At 42.0% G+C, this 22,269-nt stretch overlaps 1 protein-coding gene across 2 annotated transcripts in view; it reads left to right on the top strand.

Moving 5' to 3' along the window:
* The first annotated feature begins 624 nt into the window (after positions 1–624).
* The window catches only part of RNF38 (ring finger protein 38), a 108,491-nt gene continuing 86,846 nt past the window's right edge, over positions 625–22,269 (top strand). Inside the window, exons 1-2 of one of the 2 annotated variants that reach the window (XM_032675393.1) lie at positions 13,469–13,529; positions 15,194–15,278. In XM_032675393.1, the coding sequence (XP_032531284.1) occupies positions 15,230–15,278 (49 nt within the window). In that variant the 5' untranslated portion in view covers positions 13,469–13,529; positions 15,194–15,229. Of the gene's footprint in view, positions 874–13,468; positions 13,530–15,193; positions 15,279–22,269 lie in introns of those variants that run through there. The other variant, XM_032675392.1, reaches the window with a different exon arrangement.

The raw sequence follows: 22,269 nt of genomic DNA on the forward strand, positions 1-22,269 counted from the left end.
GGGCCGTCACGCCCTGCGGCAGCAGCTGCCAGCGGAGAGAGGCCTTGGGGAGGCGCCGAGCGCGCCCGCCCGCCGGACCGCTGGGGCTGGAGGCAGGGAGGGAAGGAGGCAGGGAGGGAGGAAGCAGGCGGGGAGGCTTCTTCCTCCTCCTCGGCGGCAGCAGCGGCTTCTCCCCTAGAGCAGCTGGCACGGCTCGGCACCGGCCCTCCGTGCCCGGCGGTGGGCTGCGCCCCGGCTGGAGGCTCCCCACGCCGCCCGTGCCACCCAGGCGCCCCCGCTGGCTCTGACCGCTCCGCCGCCCCCGCGCTGGGGCTGCTCCCGGGGCGGCGGTCGCCGCCGGCCTGCCGGAGCGGGCTGCTATGCCGGTGGCCGCCCGCTCGGCATCCCCCGGGGCGCAGCCCGACGCCGGGCTCCTCGCCCCTGCCCGCCGGCAGGACCGCGGTGCCGCTCCGCCCGGCCAGGAGAGCGGCGGCGAGCGGCACCTCCGGCAGGCCGGCGAGGCGGGCCGGCGCGGCAGATGGGTGGCTTCTTCCGCCGCCCCCTTCCTGCCTGCCTTCTCCTCCTCCTCTCCGCCGCCCCCCGCCTCCTCCACTGCCTCCTCCCCCGCTGTCGGGGCCGCCGTCGCCGCCTCCACCTCCCCCTCGGCTGCCTGCCTTCTCCCGGCACTCCCGCGGACCCGCTCCCGCTCCGGCTTCCCGGGACTCGCCATGAGCGGCGGTTCCGGTCGCCTGCCGCCGCCCGCCGCCCTCTGCCCGCCGCCGCCCCTCCACGGGCCGAGCTTGCCGGAGGCAGGAGCGCGGAGCCAGGGCCGGGGCAGCCCCGCCGGGCACGGCGCGCCCCGCGGCGCCCCGGGCGGCAGAGCTCCGCCACCAGGTGAGGGGGAGAGGGGCCCCGGGGGACGGGGAGCGGGTCTGGGCGTCCGGCTGCCCCGGCTGGCAGCGAGGCCGGCGCGTAGGGCCGCGGAGTTGCCCTCCGCAGCGCCCGGGGTCCGTTCCCGGGTGGGAGGCACAGGCGGGACGGGACGGCGGAGAAAGTCGCGCCGTTCTCAGCGCGGCGGGCGGGTCGCGGCGGCGCTGCCGGCAGGCCGTGTGTCGCCCTGCCGGCCACGGGGCACCAGGGGCCGCCTTTGCGCCGGTGGCCGGCGCGGCGGCGGCTCTTTCCCCGACGGCCGGTCGGGATGCGGCGGTGCGGAGCGCGGGCGGCCCGCAGTGCTGGCGCTCGGGCGGTCGCCTCTGGCTGCCGCGCTGCTGCCAGCGCGCCCCAGCCCTGCGCCCCTGCCCGCTCGTGCAGCCGCAGGGGTTGCGCTACGCAGGGCATCGCGCTCCCTCGCCCCCTCGCCGGCCGTGTGCGCGCCTCCTGTGTCTCATCGCACTTTAATGTGCCCTGGGCAGCGCCGGGGCCTCGCCGGTGCTGCCGCCCCCCCTCCTCTGCGCAGCGGCCGCCGGCCTGCAGCAGCCTGGCCGCTGCGCCCCGCTCCTGGAAGGATTCGTGTGTGTGTGTGTGTGTGTGTTTGTGTGTGTGTGTGTGTGTGTGTGTGTGTGTGAGATGGGGCGATGTGCCCGTGCCCGTGTCCGTGCCCAGAGCCAGGCTCCGCCCCTCGCAGCGGGCCGTCGGTAACTGCGGGAATTCCCGGGGCACAGTGACAGGTTACCTCGGGTTCCTGCGCGGAGCTCCAAAATGCTGCTTGCAAGTCAGGCTGATACCTTGTGAGACACCCCTGTTGAGTATCTTCCGGGCCCTCATCCGCAGCCCCATAGATGTGTTCTTGGATTTCCTCTTAGAAACAACCCCGCAGCAGGGTCTCTCTGAGGAGCTGGTTGTGGGCATGTGGTTCATTCGTCCTGGAGCTTCGACGTTTCCAGGACTGTGGTCCCAGCATATGGGTTGATGTGCTTGTTTACAGTCAAACACAAGAGCTGCTTCCAAGTCTGCGCTGGAGTTTCCCACATGCTTATATTTAAACGCGTGTCTGTGTGGTTTCGGGACCGGGGCCTTAGATGTTTTCCTAAGCTGTTCTTTGTGAATGGCAGCCAGCATGAAGTTGTTTATGCCTATACGGAGTTAGTAATTAGGAAGTGGTATGGGAGAAGGTCAGAAAACAAGACATCGTTGTTTGGGCCTGGAGGCTAAAGAAATGAGCTGTCTAATTAGTCTTTTCTTAGCATGTATTTTTAGTGGTGCTTATGTCTTGGGCACTTGGGCAATTTACAGGAGTCTGCAGTGTGAGTGTTTACACTGATAGAAATCTTGCTCTGAAATGAAGTAGGTTTTATAGACAAGCTCCTCTTGAAATTCGTAATTGACAACATATTAAAGGATTACAATGCAGAAAGTTGAGGGAGAACTTGAATGTTGACCTTTGAATTGTATTATATAGCTCAGAAATTGCTTTTGCTGTGTCCTGAGAGCACACAACACAAGGAGCAGATTAGTCTCTCCTGGGCCTTCCTAATAACATATATAGGAGAAAAATACTCTTCCAGTGTAGGTTATCTGGAAATGGATGTTTTACCTGATGAAGGTCGATTTCAACTTTTTGTTTTAAAATTGCATGGGACATTCCTGGTGTAGATGATAACCTTATCTTAAAGCCTGATCTCAAAACCACTCCTAATCTTCTTAAGCTTTTAACAATCCGATAGACAAATTGACCTAGTATACTACTGCTGGGAGATAAAAGCTTTTGTATATTCCATGATTTGGAGAATCATGGTGGAGGAAAGTACTGTAACCCTTATCATATAGTGAATCCATCACAAACCTAGTGTAGAAAGACCTTACTCTTGGGTTAGGGAATGCTGAGCTTTTATTCTTCAGAAGGGGAAGAGGCTTTTTTGGGTTTGCCTTGGAGTTTTGGTATTCAGTAGCCCAGGTCCTGTGTTTAAAAGTCCCGTGCTTAACGGTGTTTGGAATAGCCAGAACCAGTTTGCTCAGAGGAACTCTTGCAGATACCCAGGTTGCATGGTTAATATACTTAAGTCACAGTAGTGGATTGTTGTTAGTAGTTGCTTGTTAGTTAGTAGTAGCTTGTTGTTTGTCGTTGTCTCAAAAATACATAACACATTTTCAGATGCTATGATCTGTGATTCATATTCGAATTTTGATATAGTGTCATAATTTACAGACAAATACAGGAGATTTCTGGATTGGGGATGAGAAATGTTGGGGGGGGTTGTGTTGGGGTTTTTTTTTTTCCTCCAGAGGGAAAGACTGTTACTCTTTGTGAAGGTCTGCCTTTTTCATTCAGAGGGAAAAATGATGCACTAAACTCAGGCATCAGGGTTGAACTTGGATGGTTTTGCTGAGCATCCTCTTAGTTGCACTTTTGATGCAGCAGTCACCTATTGGTGGTCCTAATATATTAACTTCTGATAAAAAACTGTATTGTGATCTGGTCTTCAGACATTAGGGGGTAGTGAAATTACTGTAGTTTAAGCGCAAGGTTAAAAGAATGTTTACTCTGTCTTTTCCCCCAGCAGAAAAACGTTCAGTGATGGGTGGGTCTTTTTTGCTCTTGTTTCTTTTGTGTTTTTCACCCAGTGTGTGTCAACAGAATGGAAAGTCTCTATTCATTGCTGTCAAATTAGTAAAAGCATATTGGACCAGAAATGCTGCAATGAGGAGCTGATTCTTTGTTTCATCCAGAAAATTGATCCTCATCTTAAGAGGCACTTCACCTTCCATAAAGTATTTTGCCTCCATTGGGGTATCTCAATATTTTCTTTTTTTTTTTTTAAGGTCTATATTAACATTTTCAGGTTTTCCAACATCTGGAAAGATGGCTTTTGAAATTTGTGCTGTACTTAAGAAATGGTGTGATGTCCATAACTGGTGAAAGCAGTTTTTCTCTTGAACATCTCTGTTATGCATATCAGCTTTTTGGATGTCATCTGATGAACTTTGCTAAATTTAATTAATATTGCTTGCCCTTCTTATGTTTCTAAGTCTTTAGTTAGTTTAGTAGTCGTTTAAGGTGCACATGAGTCTCTTAAGTCCTACCAGAGAATATTAAGAGGGATAAGGGAAGGTGCTTATTTTGGCAGATAGCTAGGCATCTGCTAAATCTTTCAGGTTGGAGAAGCTGAAATTTCTGCTGAAGGGATCAGTGCCAGTTTTTAAACATATGCACGATTGTGAAATGTGAGGAGTTGGACTTCCTCGTACAGATAGTACTGGTGTGTCAGTTAAGTGCAGTAGAAAGCTGAATTCATAGCGGTTCTGCCTAATGCTGTATATGCTAAACACTTGTAATAGAGTTGTATGTTCATTTCAATGCATGTAAACTTTTGTGCCTTTAGCAGTTGTGCATAGTTATACCATCTTTGTGTGGTATTTGTGGTTTCCTTCTCAAACTGGAAAGCAGTTACTGTGGCTTTACAGTGGGAGTCATATTTAATTCTGGCATGCCTGGAGATAGATGCTAGTTTTTTTTTATTTACGACACGGTGATGCCTTCACAGCTTTATGACCATGTAACATAAATTGAGATGGAAAGATAACTTCTTGGTAAAAACTAGTGAAGCACGTTCAGTATGTGGATGCTTTTCAAGAGTTTGATTTTGATAGATTAAGGAAAAAAAATAAAAAAAGCAAACAAAAAAGCAAACAAAAACCCCACCCAAACTGGAAACTAGCACTGCAGCACCTCTATTTTAAGTTGGTCCAAATGCAGTGTAAAGAAATAGCTTGATGGTATTTCTTGGTTAGAATTACTATAATACTGTAAACCTGTTACTCTGCATGCTCGATGGGTAGAACTGATCTGTCTCGGATACCAGATTAGAATTACCTTTAGCATGTCAAAATTGCTCATTATAATGCTGATATATTAGTTTTGCTAATTTTGAATTATAAAGGAAGATAGAAGGCTTTATTTTTTACATAACGTTGATGTACTTAAGAGTCTAGTAATTATGGAATTAATGTTAGCAGACATACAATAAATGTTTATTCAGGAAGTTGATTATAAGAGATATGAGTTGCATCTTTATAGTATTAATTTTGGAAATAAATGCAAATATACTCCTTTAACAATTATTTTCAGATAATGTGCATTTATTTTAAGCTATTTTCTGTGACTACTCTATCACTTTTATTTTTTACTTCACTTTGACTTTCTTTGATAAATTAATATGTAGTGCTTATATGAACTAGAAATTATAATTTTATAGGCTGAAATTGTTCTTTAGAAGTATGCCTTTTAGCTACAAGCACCAACCAGCTCAAATGAATATTAGCAAATGTTGATATTCTCCCCCACCCTGCCCCGAAAATAAGTATTTAAAGATAGTGTAAAACTGAGATAAATCTATTTTAAGGAAAGTTAATAATATAAAATTGATATGGAAATTTTTTAATTGCAGTTCATGCAGTATGAACAACTTTATCCTTGTTTAATCTAGATGTAAAATATGCAGAATCATGGGAATGAAAAATTCCAAATTGTTTCTGAAGTACAAATTTCAGTTTAGTAACAGAAAAAAGACCACAGATAAACCTTTAATTTTGAAATGCATGCTCTGCTTTGCAACATCTGCTTATGAAATAATCTGAATTATCCTTTTGGTCTAAGCCATCAAGATACTGATTGTTGTCAATATCTTTTGATTCAAACAGGATGACCTATTGAAACTGATCCTTCAGCTGTCAGAAGGACTGTGAATTTTGGGGGCTCCACAGAAAAAAAACATAATGCAGAACTGCAATATAGCTGGCAATTGATTTGGTTTGTAAACTCACATGTCTTTTGTTAGCTACTGCCTTGGCTAAAAGTTATTAGTTGCCTAGAGCAAGGGCAATGTGTATGTTGATTTTTCTACTGGTCTCACTCCACAGGCATTGGTGAAGGTGGCATGGATTTGCCAGATGAAAAGCAATTTAGGTGTGATGTCTCGTACAGTTTTTGGTTAGAGTTTGTCTGGTTTTGAAAATGATGGTCTCCTCTCACATATAGTAACTAATAACGGATAATCGATCACTCGGTGTGCAGTACATTCTCAGTTCAAAGAAAAGGAATGCCACGAAAAATTACAGGTACATTTATATATGCATGTGTGTGTAATAGCTTTGTTCATGTCCTATCAGTTACCTCTTAAGTCTGAATGATTCTTCTGTATTTGATGACAGTGCTACACCATTTTCTTTTTCATATCCGTCTGAAGTTGGCCTTGAAGGTGCATTACATGTGCTATTTGAGCCTTGCTCTACATCTTTCCAAGATGAAATTACTGTAGGAAAAAAAAGTTAGGCAGCAGAGTGGATTTTGTGCTCCCTGTGCTTCAGACTCTCGCTGCTTCACTAGTGCTTTCAGATGGGTGTAGATATGGAAAAGTCAACACTCTTCTCAATGTAGTTTGAGAAGCATGTTTACCTTGTCACGGAAAGGTTAAAATGAGAAACTTCATTAAAAAATGTTAATAAGCATGATTGAGAATGTTGTAAATTCTTGGAAAAGCTATTCTACTTCTAGAAGAATTCTGTTAAAATAGTGGGTTTTTTTCTTTCCCCTGCCTTTTTATATTTAGTTTTGCTGCTTATAAAGCTCTTTTTTTCACCCTCAAATTATCTTAGCAAAATGAAATCCATGTGCACACAGAATCTTTTTGACTCGTGGTTTGGTTTTTGTTTTTTTTTTCCCCCTGAGAAAGACAGGCTTTCAAACTTTTTCAACCAATAGCATTGCAACTTTTTTTTCTTAGGTCTTGAACCTCAGCTATTTTAAATGGTCTTGTGTGGCATCTGCTTCATATTAGAAGTTCAGAGGGAGATGTGTCATCTAAACCTGGGAGTTGTCAATGTTAATGTGATGCAACACGTGGCTGGGACAAAAAGAAGGTAGAACACCAAAATGAAGGAGCAGTTTATGAAGTTTTCAGTGTCCTGGTTTTGGCTGGGATAGAGTTAATTTTCTTCCTTGCAGGCATGCTGGGCTGGGCATCAGTCTGTGGGTGGTGAGCAATGGTACTGTGCATCACTTGTTTCTCTTGGGTTTTATTCCCCCTCCCCCAACTCCTCTTATCTCCCTTATCTCCCTTTTAATTATTATTATAATATTATGTTATTATTGCTGTTGTAGTATTTTACTTTATTTCAATTACTAAACTGTTCTTATCTCAATCCAGGAGTTTTACCTTTTCCCACTTCTCCTCCAAACCCCACTGGGGAAGGGGGAGAGTGAATAAGGGCTGCTGGTACTTAGTCAGAGGTCAAACCATGACACACAAGGAACTCCATTTACAGGAATATCCTAATATGATGGTGTTGCTTTCTCCCACCTTTGTTTTACTGCGTTTTGTTTGGTTATGTTGTGGTTTCTTGTTTGTTTTTTTTTTTTTTGTTTTGTTTTGTTTTGGGTTTTTTTAACACCTTCTGTTTAATTCTTCTATGCTGTTTCTAAACTATTTTTTTTCCTGTTTGTATATGTGAAGTACAGCAAATGTTTGGTCGTTTAGAATTCCCTGAAAAAGGAAAAGATTCTTCGTTCTTGATGGGAAAAATACTGTTTTTCTTGTACTTTGATGACTTAAAATAAAGCTTCCTTCAGGAAGTGACTTGATGTGTAATGTAGGGCAAAGAATGCATACTTCATTTAAGGAAAGATGCAGGAAGTGGTTTTTGAAATAAAGTCGTAGGTATTTTCAGAACTGTTTTAAGCAAGCACAGTATAGTGTTCTGAGCTTCTCAAATGCACACACGTGCTCCAAATGTTCATTCTTAAAACACTCTTCTCTAGATCTTTCTCAGTAAAGAGTCTGCATCCTAAGTCTGGCAACTCAGCAGCTGTTCCCATTATCCCTGGCATCATGTTTAGGTTGAGCCTCTGCATCTTGCCTCTCATGCAAGCCCTTTGCAGGCATGATGTGTGAAAAAGTAACATCTGTTATCAGTCTGTTGGTGGGAAAGTGTGTCAAGATGTTTCTCTAATTTCTTTTGTAATGACCAGGGTTCTGCATCCACACAAATAATCTATGTTGCTTCTTTCATTGTTTGGCAGCTGGTGTGGTTTCCTTGAACACGGCCTGTCATAATAACCAGCCTTCAATGAAACACTGTAGTATTTCAAAGCTCACATCTCTTAAGCATTTGGCCTTGCTTGCCAGTTTCCAGGATAATCTCAAATGGGAAATTATAATCTTAAAAGGAAACGTACTCCATCATTTCAATTACAAAAAAAACCCAAACCCAAACAAACAAACAAAAAACCCCAAAAAACCACAAGCCAAAAAAACTCCAACAAAACAAAACGCTGAAAAACTTACTTAAGTCTTTCAGGTATTTTTCTGTTCTTTTTTGTAATGTACACAACTGTACATTACAAAATGTACACAAAGATGTCTAGCCAGTATCAGTTAAGAACATAACTTAAACTGTTAAAGGGTGTTTATGATTGGTTTTGATATTCTTTATGATTAGTGGAATTGTACTTTTTACTGTAATGCTACTGATCTGTGCTTCCAAAAAAAAAATGTGATTTGTGCATATTTTTTTGGAAGGAGGGCATGAGGAAGGTTGTTATGTTACATATTGTCTGCCAGTCTGTGGAGGAGTAAAGTATGAATTCTGTGAATCTTATTAAAATATTTCTTAATCCGCACGCCTGGAAAATTCCCTGTTAGGAATACTACCCTCGAATAATTTAAATATTGCTACAAGCCATACACTGTATTTGTTTGCACAGGTTCTAGTTTGAGAGCCTGAGAAATGATTATTAAACCACAAAGTATGGCTAGTAACGTTAGCTGTGTATATGGAACAGTTGGGTCTGTCAGGGAATACATGAACAGCTCCTATGCTGTTTGATTGAATCTGCACCACAGAACTGCAACATACAGTTTGAAAACATTTGCTGCCTGCTTTTTCAGCACAGCTGGAAATTATCCCCTCTTTATCTTTTGCTGCTTTGCACCTGATGTATATTCAAGTTCCGTAGTGAAAATATTATAGATTTATGTTAACTATCTGCTCGGATTCCTGCTCAGTGAAGTTTCAATTTTAGGCACATGGATACATCTATTCTCAGGAAGAGCCTGTGCAAATGTTTGCAGGATCTGAATTGTGGTGCGTTTTTTCCTCCTTGCCTACAGGTTGGCATTTTAAAGTGATTTTTTAAAATTCCCTTAAAAATGTGTTTATCTGCATTTTTTAAGTGTGTGCAGCTTACTGTATAGATCTTTTCCACAGCATCACTTTTTTCCTGTTTGTAAGTTGATATGGCACAAAGCCAAGCAGGAGTAAGCAGTAGCTTTTGGAAGGCACAGGAACCCTGTGAGTCTGTGATCCTTGTGGTTTGTGTGTGTTTTTGAGGAAGTTTACAAGAAGTATTTATTATATGATCTGTAAATTGATTTTGCAGATTATTTTGGAGATTGGGTACAGGTTAGTCTTCTGAGTGGTTTCAGAAATTTGTTATGATTTTTGGAAGCTTGGGAATGAAGGCTTTTAGGCACTGGTGTGATAAGTGTCTTCAAACTTAAGAAATCTGTGATTATACTTGTAAAGAAGTAAAGTAGCAAACTGTGGTACATGGTGCAGGGACATATTTCAAAAAGTGGGAGTCAAGCTGTATTTGTTGTTCTTCATAGATGCCTGTGGAGTTGAAAAAAGTAAGTGAGACAGTCAGAAAAATATTCTTTTCTTCATTGAAACTTAATTGGTTTTTTAAAACACTGTCAGTGTCTTGTGCCCATAGGGATATGCAATGAGATAGAAAAAAATATTAATAATGAATTTGAACACTGAGAAAAAATAACTTAAAGGATTTGCTGCATTTTGGCAGCTTTTTATTTGGTAATGGCATTCTGAACAGGAAGGATTAGGGTAGAGCTATAAAAGTGGTAAACACTGTAAAAATGGTACAACAGCGACAAGGATTGTCACCTTACAAACTTGGAAAAAAACACTATTATTGAGCAATGTATCCCTCTGGTGGAATAGGGGTCCTCCAGCTAGTTCATGGATTACGCTCTATGGAGAGGACCAGTCAGTACACTGGGGCTTGGGTGTGCTAGTCAGAGGGACCTTGGCAGCCTGGAGAATTGGGGACCTGGTATTCAACAAAGGTGTCCTGCACTGGGACAGCACAGCTGTGTGCCACAAGGGTTTGAATGGGTGGATAGCAGCTCTGTGGAAAAGGCAGATACTCACTGAGGGCACCAAGCTGATGTAGGGTCTAGGGCATGTGACCTCTGAGGAGGTGGAGGGAACTAGAGTTGCACAGCCTGGTGAAGAGACAGCCCAGGGGAAATCCCAATGCCCTATACCCTCCCTTTATGGGAGGATGAAGAAAAGACAGAACCAGGCTTTTGTATGCTGGTAGGGCAAGAGGCTGGGAATAGGACTCAGACTGGAATACATAAATTTCTAGCAGATATTGTAAGGACGAATGATTTTTTCCCCCTAGAGCAGAGAACTGGAGACATGATGGAATTTACAGCTTTGGGGATATTCAGATCTTAGCCAGACAAGGTGCTGGGTAGCCTGTTCTAAATTGGCCTGGTCTTGAGGGATTGGATTAGGTGACGTTCAGCAATCTTCTCTCAGCCTGTGAAAGTTTGTATGACTGTGTAGTGGGCATGTTACCCTTGGCTTGGGGGTGCTTGCTTCAGGCACTCTAAATAGAGAAGGAGCAGCAGTTTGATTTTTTCACCATGGTCATCTTAACGTGCTTCCTCCACACACACCTTTTGTGATGGATATTTTATGTACAAATGCTTCTGGGTAAAGCATCAGTAGCAATTTGTATCTAAAGCAGAGCTACATTTCTGCCTCTCAGCCCTTCTTCCTAACTTATTTACTTACTGGTTTATGTACGAGCAGTCTGTATGCACTTCAGTTTTTGTTATTTTTCAGTCCTTGAGGTGTAGGGGATGTTGAATCTTGTCTCTTTCCTGTCATACTTGGTACACTTTCTCAGAAAGTGCCAGATAAAGGAATTGAGAGATGTGTTGTTCAGTAATGGGACGTGTGTTTTTCAAGCTTGTAGGGTATGTAAAATATGAACAAATAAAACAAAAAATATAAAAATATATTCACTGATGTGTTTTTATCTTTTTTTTGTTAGTTGGTAGTGAACCAGTGTTTTTGATGTGATGACTCTACTAGAACATAAATTTTCTGTAGCATTTTTAAGGGAGAATGTTACAAACAAGAATTCAGTCAATAACATAAAATATGAGCATAGCAGGAAGTAAGCAAAGAGTGAAAAACTGGTATATAACCTCTTCAGGTTGCCTTTCCATGTAAAAGTGAAATTAGCATTTTATGTAAAGCTGTCATACTTGTTCTCTGAGTCCTGTTTCTCTCTAAATAGCTTCTTGAGGGAGGCTTTTTAGTTTCTTAAAAAGACTTTTAAGAAATCAGTTGTTAAGTAGCAGATAAATTATTCTGCTCCCTGAAGCAAACACTCTGAAGAGAGCTGATGCTGTTTTGTTTGCCTTATTGACCCGTGGACATAGGTAGTTGCTGGGCAGCTGGACCACAGTGTTTTTCTTCCAAATAGCTGCAGTGTATGGTCTCTCTTACAGGGGCACAGGAAAGAATGGAGGATATCAAGGACTAGGGAAACCAAAGGAATTGCAGGCAATGGTAAGTGAAAGGATTTGGAGGCGAACTGGGTTATTGCAGGAGGAGAACATAAAAATACAGAACAAAAATCCATGAACACCGATTTTCATTATTTCTCCTGTTCATGTAATGACTGATTTCTTTTGAGGATCAGTCATAAAACATCTGAGTCATATAAGGGAATTTCCAAAGTGAGCGAGTTGGCCATATTGTTTTGGACTTGTTTAATGTCAATTAACTGAGGTGTTGTCTGTATCTCGTTAACCAGCTGCCTGGTGGCTGTGGGTAAGGTGGGTAGTGAAGCCAAGTGAGGATATCAGAGTTTTCTGGAGTTACTGAGTCTTCAGTTAGGCTGGGGTCATAAAGCATTTTAAAACAAAGAGTTGTGCCATTTGTTTCATTTATTATTCTGTAACATTTCTAACATTTCTGCGTTGGGTCACGTTTTTGTTTCCTGTTTTTTGGATGCTGCATTTTCTGTTTGCCACCGATGTCCCAGAGAGAGAAACATTTCTTCCTTACTTTTGTGTTTCGCCCTTTGCTGCTGTTTTAGCCTTTTGGGGTGTTTTTTCCTCTCAAGTTTAATAGTGACAAAGAGAGGAGTAACAAAGCAGTCAGATTGTTTACATTGGAAGGCAAGACATAAGAAATCACTCTACCACTGTATAAGGCTGTCAGAGAGCTTTGTTTTCAAGGCACCATGTCTAGTTTTGGAGGCCTGTTGTGTCTCTATGGATTTTCAGAATAAGGTGGATTGGCCAGCAAAGAGATACCAAAATGACTGGCACCTGGACTATTTTTAATTTTGATCTTCTAAAGATCTTGAATTTACACAGTTTTGGAGAAGAAATGTTGTCTAAGATTTATTACAGCTCTAAGGGGAAGTTCCAGGATAACTGCTAAGGATTTTATGATCTCTGTAGACAGCAGTAGCTGAAAATACTTTTAATACTGTTCAGTACGGTTGGTATGACTTGCTGAATATCTGTGTACTGACATGCTTTGATATTTACTATACAGTATCTTTGGAGTCACTGTTTAGGGTTGTCTATGCTACAAAGCTATGCTATGTTAACTTAATCAGTATAGCTAAAGGGTCAAGAATGGTCTTCTCAGACATGAAAGTGACTTTGAATTGTTCATTCTGGGAGAGTTTGTCCTTTTTTGAGAAACAGGGTAAGTCACTGATATGAACATTTTGGTCTCATAACCCCACTGTTCTTGGGTTATAGACGTGGTGCACCTGGAGAATTGTGGCTTACAGATGCACTTGCCTGTTCTCTTATGTAGACCACCAGCTCAGAGATGCTTGAAAGTTGCAGTTCCTACCCGTTATGTGTGGTACTGAAATTTCCAGTCACATGGGGGCCCATGTGGTGCCTTTGTGGAGTTTGTGTGTCAGGCCCTTCTCCTTGCAGTCGGTCACTGTGATGAAATTAAGAGATGATTTCATATAAAACATTTGTGGTTTATGCCTTCATCTTGCTTTGCCTAACTGTTGCTGCCTTGGGTTTGCTGCTTCTTGTGTTTAAAAATTTGGTACTCCTCTCAGCTCATTTAAGGAGTCATGCTGGAACATCCTGGATTGATCTCACGGCTTTCCAAGCCTTTTCCTTGCTTTTGCTACCTCCCAGGCCAGTTAAGGTTGTCCTTTTCAAGACTATTGCTGAAGGAATAAATTTCGAAGTGCAGTAAAAATCCATTGGTGGGCTGAGTTGCACGTCTTGCAGATTGTTATGCTCAGCATTCTTGTGACTACTGAAGCTTTTTATGTCCTCATTGGAGCTGTGACATCAAAATGGGAGAGCTATCACATAGCCTCAGGAGAGGGGAACACCGGGATGTGAAGTTAGTTACCTGTTCTCCAGGGCTGTCCAAAGGTCTCAATGGAGAACACAGCGGGCTGAGGTTGAAGAAAGACCTTTGGGAGACATATTTCTGGGATGTGAAAGCGATTCTCAGCACTGGTAAATAAAATGCAGTCTTGCTCCAACTGCTTGGACCCCCTGTGAGGATTGTGTATGAACACTGCAAAACTGGGCACAGAACTTGGTTTTTATGGTGGTAACAAGAAAGGCTTTTCACATGAAGCAAACTGCTATTGTTATGAATTTATTACTTATGAAAGAAGGAGAAGTGGATTTTGGTTGGTGTATACACAAAAAAGAAATGTGGCAGTTTGATCTCTGGTTAAGTCTGAACTTGTGGATTTTTGCCCTGACTATGGCATATTTTGTGTTGGAAAAACCTGAATAGTGAGAGCTTGAATTCTAAATTTACTCACCTAAGCACTGCAGATGTTTCTTTCCAGAAAGCATTGTGAAACAGAGCAGATGGAGGCAGGTTTTGAGGAGTAGATTTGCTCTACTGTCTTCTGAAGTATAGACATAATTCTCATCATCAACAACAAGCAGTTCATGCTTCAACTTTGCAAATCAAGTATCATGAAAACAGAATTAATATGTGGTCTGTTTGTTGATTTCAGTGTTTATGGCTGTGTTTAGAGAGGCAAATGTGCTCTTCTACTGTGAAATCTGTGAAGGCAAGAGACGTTTCTGTAGACTTCTAGAAGTCCAGTTGATCTTCATTACTATAGAGAGGCTACTAGAAGGCTTTGTTTTGCTTTGAAGATGACAGAGTGGCTGTTGAAAAGGGTAGTGTGTTGAAACAAAGATGGGTATCTCACCAGTCACAAGATTTTTGTTCAAACTCTCCTTTCCATATGCATTTACATCTCTGTTGAAATTTCTCTTTTTTTCCACTTGCTATTACTGCTATTAACATACTGATGATCGTAAAGAAGGCTTGAGAGTTCAAAACAAGTTGACTGGTGGTAAATCCTGTGTCTGAAGTTCTAACTCTTCTCTTTTTCTTTTTTTTCTTTTTTTTCTTTTTTTTGGCACGTATGTTTTCAGTTTGTTTGCTGCTAGAGACGAACGACACCTGCATGTGGGAATGCTCACAGGCAGACACACAAACTTAGATACTTCATATATAGAACAGTCACTTTTGTATCTCTTAAAAAGATCTGCTGTTTGGCAATGGCTACATGCCTTCACTTCTGATTGCCTCAGTGCATTATTTAAAGTATAAAAGTGGTTTGCTGAAACTGGCTCTATGAATTCCTAGAATTATGTGTGTTGAATGCATTGTAAACTTATGGGGTTCTTTTTGTGCTGTTGTATAGCTAATGGCTTGTGTTTGGGACTGGCTGACCTGGCTACTCTGACACTTCTCTCCCAGTTCTGTACACCACTTCATGAGATCTTGGCTTCAACTGAAATATGCCTAAAAGAAAACTAGACTTTTTTTAAAATCTGTGTATATACTCAATGCATAAATCTGAGAGCCCCGTGTTCTGGACTGGAGAGAGGTATGCCTTCATTAAAAGCAACAGTGGTAGTTTGTTCAGTCGTGTAAAGATACTGGTAATAGCAGTCCCCATCAGAAGTAGTTAGTCACTTAAAATGTAGCCTGTATATTTGTAATTTGTCCTCTTTCTCAAAGTTTTCATGTCAAAGGGGTATTTTTGCTGCTAAGCTGCTAGATAAACAGCTGAAAACTGCTGAGGTATGTGGATATGTCACAGGTATTGGCTGACGTGCATCTGTGTTGCTGCTTTTGCTTTCAGATGTTACCATGAGTATCAGTTGGAGCACAAGGAGCTATGGTAGTAGGAGTGTTTGGGAGAGCTGGGTCTTGTTTACTTGAGAAAGGTAAGAGTGTGATGGGATTGTGGGAATTCCTGATGGAACAGATTGAGAATGGGTGATAACTAGCCAGGCAAGATCATCAGGCAATGAAATACCTTACTAAGTTAAAAAAAAAAAGGTATCACAAGCTGAAAATTTTCTGTAGCCTGTTACTGAATTAGGAGACATGAAGAAAATTCCAGAATGCGGTTCATTTGTGCAAAACATAAAAAATTAAAAACTTTGGAAATTGAAACAAAATCCAGTGGAGGAAGAAGGTTATATTATAGTGGGATAACTTTGACTAAATGCCAGGTGCCCACCAAAGCCACTTTATCACTCACCCTCCTCATCTGGACAGGGAAAAGAGAAAGTATGACAAAAGGGTCAGTAAGTACAGTCATTGGCAAAACAGACTTGTTTTGGGGAAATTAATTTAATTAATTGCCAATCAAAAGGCCAAGAAGGATAGTGAAGAATAAAAACAAACCTTAAAACACCTTTCCCCCACCCCTCCCTTCTTCCCAGGTTCAACTTCAACTCCAGACTTCTCTGCCTCTTCTGCCTGAGTGGCTCAGGAAAATAGGGAATGGGGGCTGTGGTCAGTTTATAGCACTTTCTCTCTGCTGCTCCTCCCTCCTCATGTTCTTCCCCAGCTCCAGCATGAGGTCCCTCCCACAGGTCCCTCCGCCAACTTCTCCAGCATGAGTCCTTCTCATGGGCCACAGTTCTTCATGAACTGCTCCAGTGTGGGCTTCCAGCGTGGTTACAGCCTCCTTCAGGCACATCCACCTGCTCACGTGTGGGGTCTGCCATGAGCTGCAGTAGGACAGCCTGCCTCACCATAGTCTCCACCACAGGCTGCAGGAGAATTTCTGCTCTGGAGCATCTCCTCTCCCTCCTTCTTCACTGACCCTGAGGTCTGCTTGGCTGCTGTTGTGCAGCATTTTCCCCCCTATTTAAGTGTGTTATCTCAGAGGTGCAGTCACCGTCACCAAGGGCCTTGGGCATGGCCAGTGGCAGTTCAGTTTTGGAGCTGGCTGGCACTGTCTCTTTTGTACATAGGGGAACCTTCTGACTTCTTCTGACAGAAATTAGCCCTGTAGCCAGCTACCAAAACCTTGCCATACAAGATGGCCTGGAAAAAAAAAAATCTGGAATTATTCACATAGGTAACCAATGGAGACAGACATTGCCTATATATATGTGTTATTTTTGCTGTCATGATTTTGTCACAACTCCAAGACAGTTGCTTGAAGAAGGAAATGGCTTTCCATTAGGTGTCCTGGAGCAAGATGAGGTGTGTGAAGGGGTAGTGAAAAAGCTGAAGTAGGGAAGTAGAGTAAATTCAGCATGTTGTATTGTTTTGTGTGTGATTGCTTATGACTTAAACACTTTGCTGCCTAGAAAAGATCTACAGCTGAAAAAGGGCAATGTGGTTGAACCCAAAAGCAGCTTGCATCTAAAATTGAAAATGAACTGCATTGCAGCCATTATATTGAATAAAGAAATGTGTATATACAGAAGGATCTAGATATGAGTCCTGCTTATGTTCTCTAGATTACTCACTTGTGAGAAATCTTAAGATACTGTATATAGTTAAAAGTTTGGCATGGGGGAAAAGTCTGGAATTGTAAATAAAATAAAATAATCAAATTCAAAATGAAATGCTAAACCAAAACCTTTTGATGTAGAGTGAGATTGGTACATTGTGTCTTTTGCTTAGCTTTTGGGGGATTTCAGATTTTTAGCTTTACCCTGAAGGCTTCCAGAAAGTTGTGGGGGTTTTGTGGTGGTGGTGTTTGTTTGAGACTTTTTGTGGTTTTTTGTTTTTTTCCTCACACATCAAAGACAAAGCAACTGCAGGACTAACAAAGATGTAGAAATAATCCAGCTATATAAGTGGAATATAAAGAGTAGTGTTCAGACTAATCTGTGATTTTCAGTAAAATCTTCTTAAGACTGACCTGCTGCTCTGTCATTTGATTGAAATTGCTGCACTTTGTCTGTTGTCTTTGTAAATGCAGTACCTAGATTCTTGAATGTGTTTTTGCAAGACTCTTTTAAGTGGATTTTGTCTATCTAATGCCCATCTTGTGGCCAAATGTCAATGGCTGTGATGTTCAGAGTAAACTTCAGAAGGCAGTCACATCCATCACAAGGACAGAAGAAGCTTTGATAACACATTTTCATGTAAGGACAGAGGTCAGCAGTGTTGTCAACAGGACTGGAGAGTAATAAACAACACTGAAACCATGCCTGTGGAAGAGTGTAGGGGTTTTTTAGTAAGGAGGAAGGGGAAATAGCTTTGTGCTTATAAGGAAGTTCTCCTTTCCGAGTAGCCCTTGGTTTGCATGCCAAGGATAAACTCTAGTATTTGTAAGGAATGGTTGGTGTTGCTGTGGGTGACCCATCTTGTGGATGTAGGTGAAAATTGGCCCATTTTGAGCCTTTCCAAAATGCTGTGGCTTATCAAAGACATCTGTATTGTTTTTAGAAGATTTTATACACTGTGTTTGAAGGATCAGTTTTTCAGTGGAATGAGTGGGTGTGGAACCTTTTCATGAACTCCTAGGTAGATGGTCTCTTTATGAAGCTTTCACCGTGATGATGCACAGACTCTTTATTCTAAAGAACACTGTCTGCATCCATTGCTAGAAGTGTTTCAATATTGTGCAGTCTCTTTCTTTGTATTGAGTGTGGTAGTGTGGGATCTTTGTGGCAAAACAGAGGAGGAAGGTGAAATCAAGACATGCTGCAAGAGCTTGTTTGGTTTGTGGAGTTTTTGTTAAGTGTTTTACTGGCTTTGGTTGCTTAAAGGCAGATAAGGACAGCTTTGGTCTATTCAGAGTTCACAGAGCATTTGGCTTGTATGTGTGTGTTTTCTCTAATTCATGTCATGAGGCTCTGAATCAGGCATCCACCCCTTTATTAGCTATATAGAAACAGCATAAGGAAGGTCCTAAAAACTGTGTTTCTAGGGTCATAACTTCATGTACTTCTAATCTTCAGCTGGAGTAGCAGAGCTGCACATTGTCACCTGGCTTCTGACCCCCTTACTCCTAAAATAGATGAATGAACTTCTGCAATTTAACACTAGCAGCAGGTGTAAACTGAGGTAAATCACCTGTCCAGGGTCACAGGGTGTTCTTACAGATACATACCTACAATGTGTCGGAAGGCTGGAATTGTTTCTCTCATTGGTAGTAACCTGGATCAAGAAATGAAAGGAAAGAGATTGCAACCACTTCTTTTCAGTCTGTGTAGTAAATTCTAGGTGATATTTGTTTCCTCCTTTCTTCATCTGTTGTACTTATTGTGATCTATTTTGATGGTCTTCAGGGGGCTACTAGGATATACACAGTAAACACAATAAACAAGTGCTTTGTAAAAGTACATAAATAGTGATGGCATTGATTTGTTTATATTTTTTTTACATTTATGTGGAAATAATGATAGAGATAGCATCAATGCTGAAGGAACATATACTTGGGAACTTGAGGGCGAGAGAAAAAGGGAATAAACTTGTTTTTTTCAGGAAGAGTTTTTATTTTCTGTTGAATGGAGCTCTCCAGTAATGTGAAGTGAATGAAAAATTTCACAGACATTGTGGCCCCAATGTGTGGGTATTTCTTTGACCTTAACCTTCATTTATATTATTCAAATTGTTCATGAATCAAGAGAACTGATGGGTTTTTACTCTGTAACTGCAGTTTTGAGTAATCCTCACAACTCAAGGGACTGAAGGTGAAGACCTTTCATTTTGAAGTGCTGATTCTTCCTACCTAACCCCAAATAATACTGCAAAATGTAAGCCTGCAAGCTGGTAAATGCTAATCTCAGCTGCTGAATGTAATTTTTACTGGACTCTGCTGTATACTTTGTTCATGTAGCCCCAGTGCTTTCCTTCTGTACCGTACTAGTACAAGCTTGGTGCTTTTTGCCTAGTGCTTGATATGCATGGGCAAGTATGATGTAAACCATGTTCAAAGCATATAATGAATATTAGACAGCTTTTCTTTCATATCAAGTAAAAGCCAGAAAACCTGAATTGCTCTTATCACCCAAAAGCGTGTTATAATTTCACAGAAGTGTAATAACCCTATCATACAGAACTAACTATCTGACTGCACTGGTTTTTTTCCCCCTAGCTGAACTGCTTATTAAAAATATTTTAACATCGCAGTTATTTTCAACTTAGTCTTCATTCTCATAAGCTTTTTAGTGTGGTTGACACTATTGGAGAGAAACAGAGAATTTCCTGTAAAAACTAAGCAAGTTTCCCATCATAAGATGTGGCTTCTGTTATGAAAATAATGTAGACACATTGGCAGTTAGACAAGTGAGGATCTGTGTCTAGAAATTCAGAGCATAACTTAGTCATTTGATTCTAGGAGAAATAAAATTAAAGGTTATTGAAGCAAGCTGCTGATAGTACTTGAGTTATAAAATCTGAATTGTGCTTTTCTTTCTCAAAGTAGGTCTTGAAAGAAGATCTGTACCTAGCATTAAGCAAGGCTTTCAGTCTTTCTGATGGCTTCTGAGAGACTGCTTGTATTGAGAGCACTTATTTTAGTTGCTGCTCTGTGTTGTGCTCTCTTGAAAGGATACTTTGAACTCATTATAACATCCCACTATTGTCAGAAGTGGAAATCTTTTAGTGTGAGACAGGGACAGTTTAGCTTGTGTCTGGGAAGTGTTCTCTCCAGTTCCTTTTTTTCCACTGTTTAGTTTTGGTCACACATTCCCTTTTTTATTTCCTTGATACTCAGATCCTAACTCGTAAAAATGTATCCCTACATTCCAACTTGTCTTACAATCCATCACTTCTGGGTGTCTTCGGGAAGAAGATAAAAAAAAGACATCAGTTCCTCTGGAAATGCTTTCTTCTCTTTTGACTTCTGCAGCCCTAATGTTATCTGGTATTCTTTCCTCTGGTTTCAGTTTGCAGGCATCTGAGCCCAGAAGGGTCTGTCATGTGCCAGGTGCTGAGCAATGTTCAGACTTCTCTCAGTCCTTGTATCCTGCTAGAAATCAACATCTGGCCCACAGTCATGTTTCAGGAAAATCACAGGGTTGATACCAGGCTTCTGAACCAGGAAATGACATGCCATGATTTTTTCTTCATTACAGTCCTTTTACTTACATTGCTGATGTGCTTGGAGAGGCTGTATTTTGCAAAGTGGTGCAAAGAAAGAAAAACTGGTAGTCAAGCAGACTACTTTCAGAGTGGGGAGACAGCGTCATAAAGATTCTGTCTGATTTGGGATTGGGAGATTGACCTGTTCAGGCACTTGTCAGTCTGATCAGACTGCTAAGCCTGTGGAAAACTGGTTGTGGCCAGTAAGCCACACAAAATCTGTTAATGGGTGTCTTCTGCCAAGAAGGACTGCTGTGAGTCCCACTGTTGATGGCATGGTCTGTCTTGCAGCTTTACTGAGACCACACGAAAGTACTGAAGTACCTTCCAAAACCTTGAACCTGTCTGCAACTGGCTTAAAAGTCTGGAGGGATGTTTGTAGAAGGAGAACAATGATTTCTGGAGCATGTTGTTCTTGTTTTGTCAGATACAGGCTAGTCCTAAAACAGTCTAGATTGTACCTGTCCCATCATACTACCAAGCTTCAGGAAGGTCCTGGTCAGGGGTGTTGAGTTGGAAGTCCTGTCAGGCACATTGTGTTCAGTGGACTGGACTTTTTCAAGGAAGAGCGATTAGCTTTTCTTGATCAACATTCTTATTGGAACTCATGATATTCACTCAGTCATCTAATTTAAAAGCTGTAGAGTGCAGGTCTGTATGTGGTCTTCCTGCCCCTCCCCACACCCATCTACCTTATCAGTGTTCTGTGACTCTAAATTACAGGCTCTTTAGAATGCACTTTTAAGGCACTGGAAAACTCTGAGTGTATCTCATTTTCAGTCTTGTTCTTTAGTCTTTTTTCGATAAAATTCTCAGTGCAGAACTTCCGATGGAATTAACAGATGAACTAACAGAACATTTCCATTTAAGGGCAGGAAGGAAAAGGGAGTTTTTGGTCCACAAGTGTAGCTGGGATTATTTTTCTTCTTGTGTGGATTCTTTTGTAGTTACTGGCATTGAATTTCATCAGTCACTTTATTTGCCCCTCACTTACTATTGTTAAATCTTGTCATAATTCTGTTGTATTTGTCTTCCAATTGACCCCAGGTCATGTCCATTACTGATTTTTATAGACTAGAAAAAGAGGATTGCTTTGAAACTTTTAAGGCCTTGTCCATTAATTGCAGAATCATGCTAGACAGATGAGGATAAACGCTCCTTAGTTGAACAGTTCTGCCCACACTTAATCAAGCATGTTTGCAAGTGCAAGTTTGTGGAACTGGCTGGGTCATGTCTGCTGCATGTGCTTTACTGACACAGTGCTGCCCTCCCTGCTCCTGAATAGAGCATGTCCTGAGGATATTCTGGAAATGTGGAGGCAGTGCCCTGGCAATGGGGACAAAGGTTGCAACACAGGTAACTCCTGCTGATTTCACTCATGATTCTGTCTTGCTGCTTCTCTTTTTATCTCCTTGAAGGTATATTTTGGCCTTTCTCTGCTTTTACTTTGAAGTTACTTAAATGATTTTTCCTGTTTAAAATGATAAGTAATGGGGTCAATAGCCTTGATTTTAATTGCTGTGAATAATTAAGAGCTTTTATAGTAACCCATCACTGCTTCTTCAAGATGACTTACAAATCTACTGATCCCGCCTTCCCCTGCTTTCTGGGAATGTGTCCACTCCACATTCCACTGCTGGGATTGCCTCTTTTTCATGTCATTCTTAAGGAATATCCTAATAGAAAATGTTGCTTCAAGCCAGAGTGTACAAAGCTGTAATTTCACTAGAGTTGGATGGAGATTGGAAGATCTTAAAAAGTCTGCACAAATCTAGTGGTTTCCTCTGAAATGTGCTTCCAGCTGTTATCTGTATTCCAATTTTAAACTGTGTTTTTGCACCTACTTGAGAAGCTTGGGTCCTGTCCACTAGTTGA

This window comes from Chiroxiphia lanceolata, chromosome Z (assembly GCF_009829145.1).
Source record: "Chiroxiphia lanceolata isolate bChiLan1 chromosome Z, bChiLan1.pri, whole genome shotgun sequence".
Classification (NCBI taxonomy): Eukaryota; Metazoa; Chordata; class Aves; order Passeriformes; family Pipridae; genus Chiroxiphia; species Chiroxiphia lanceolata.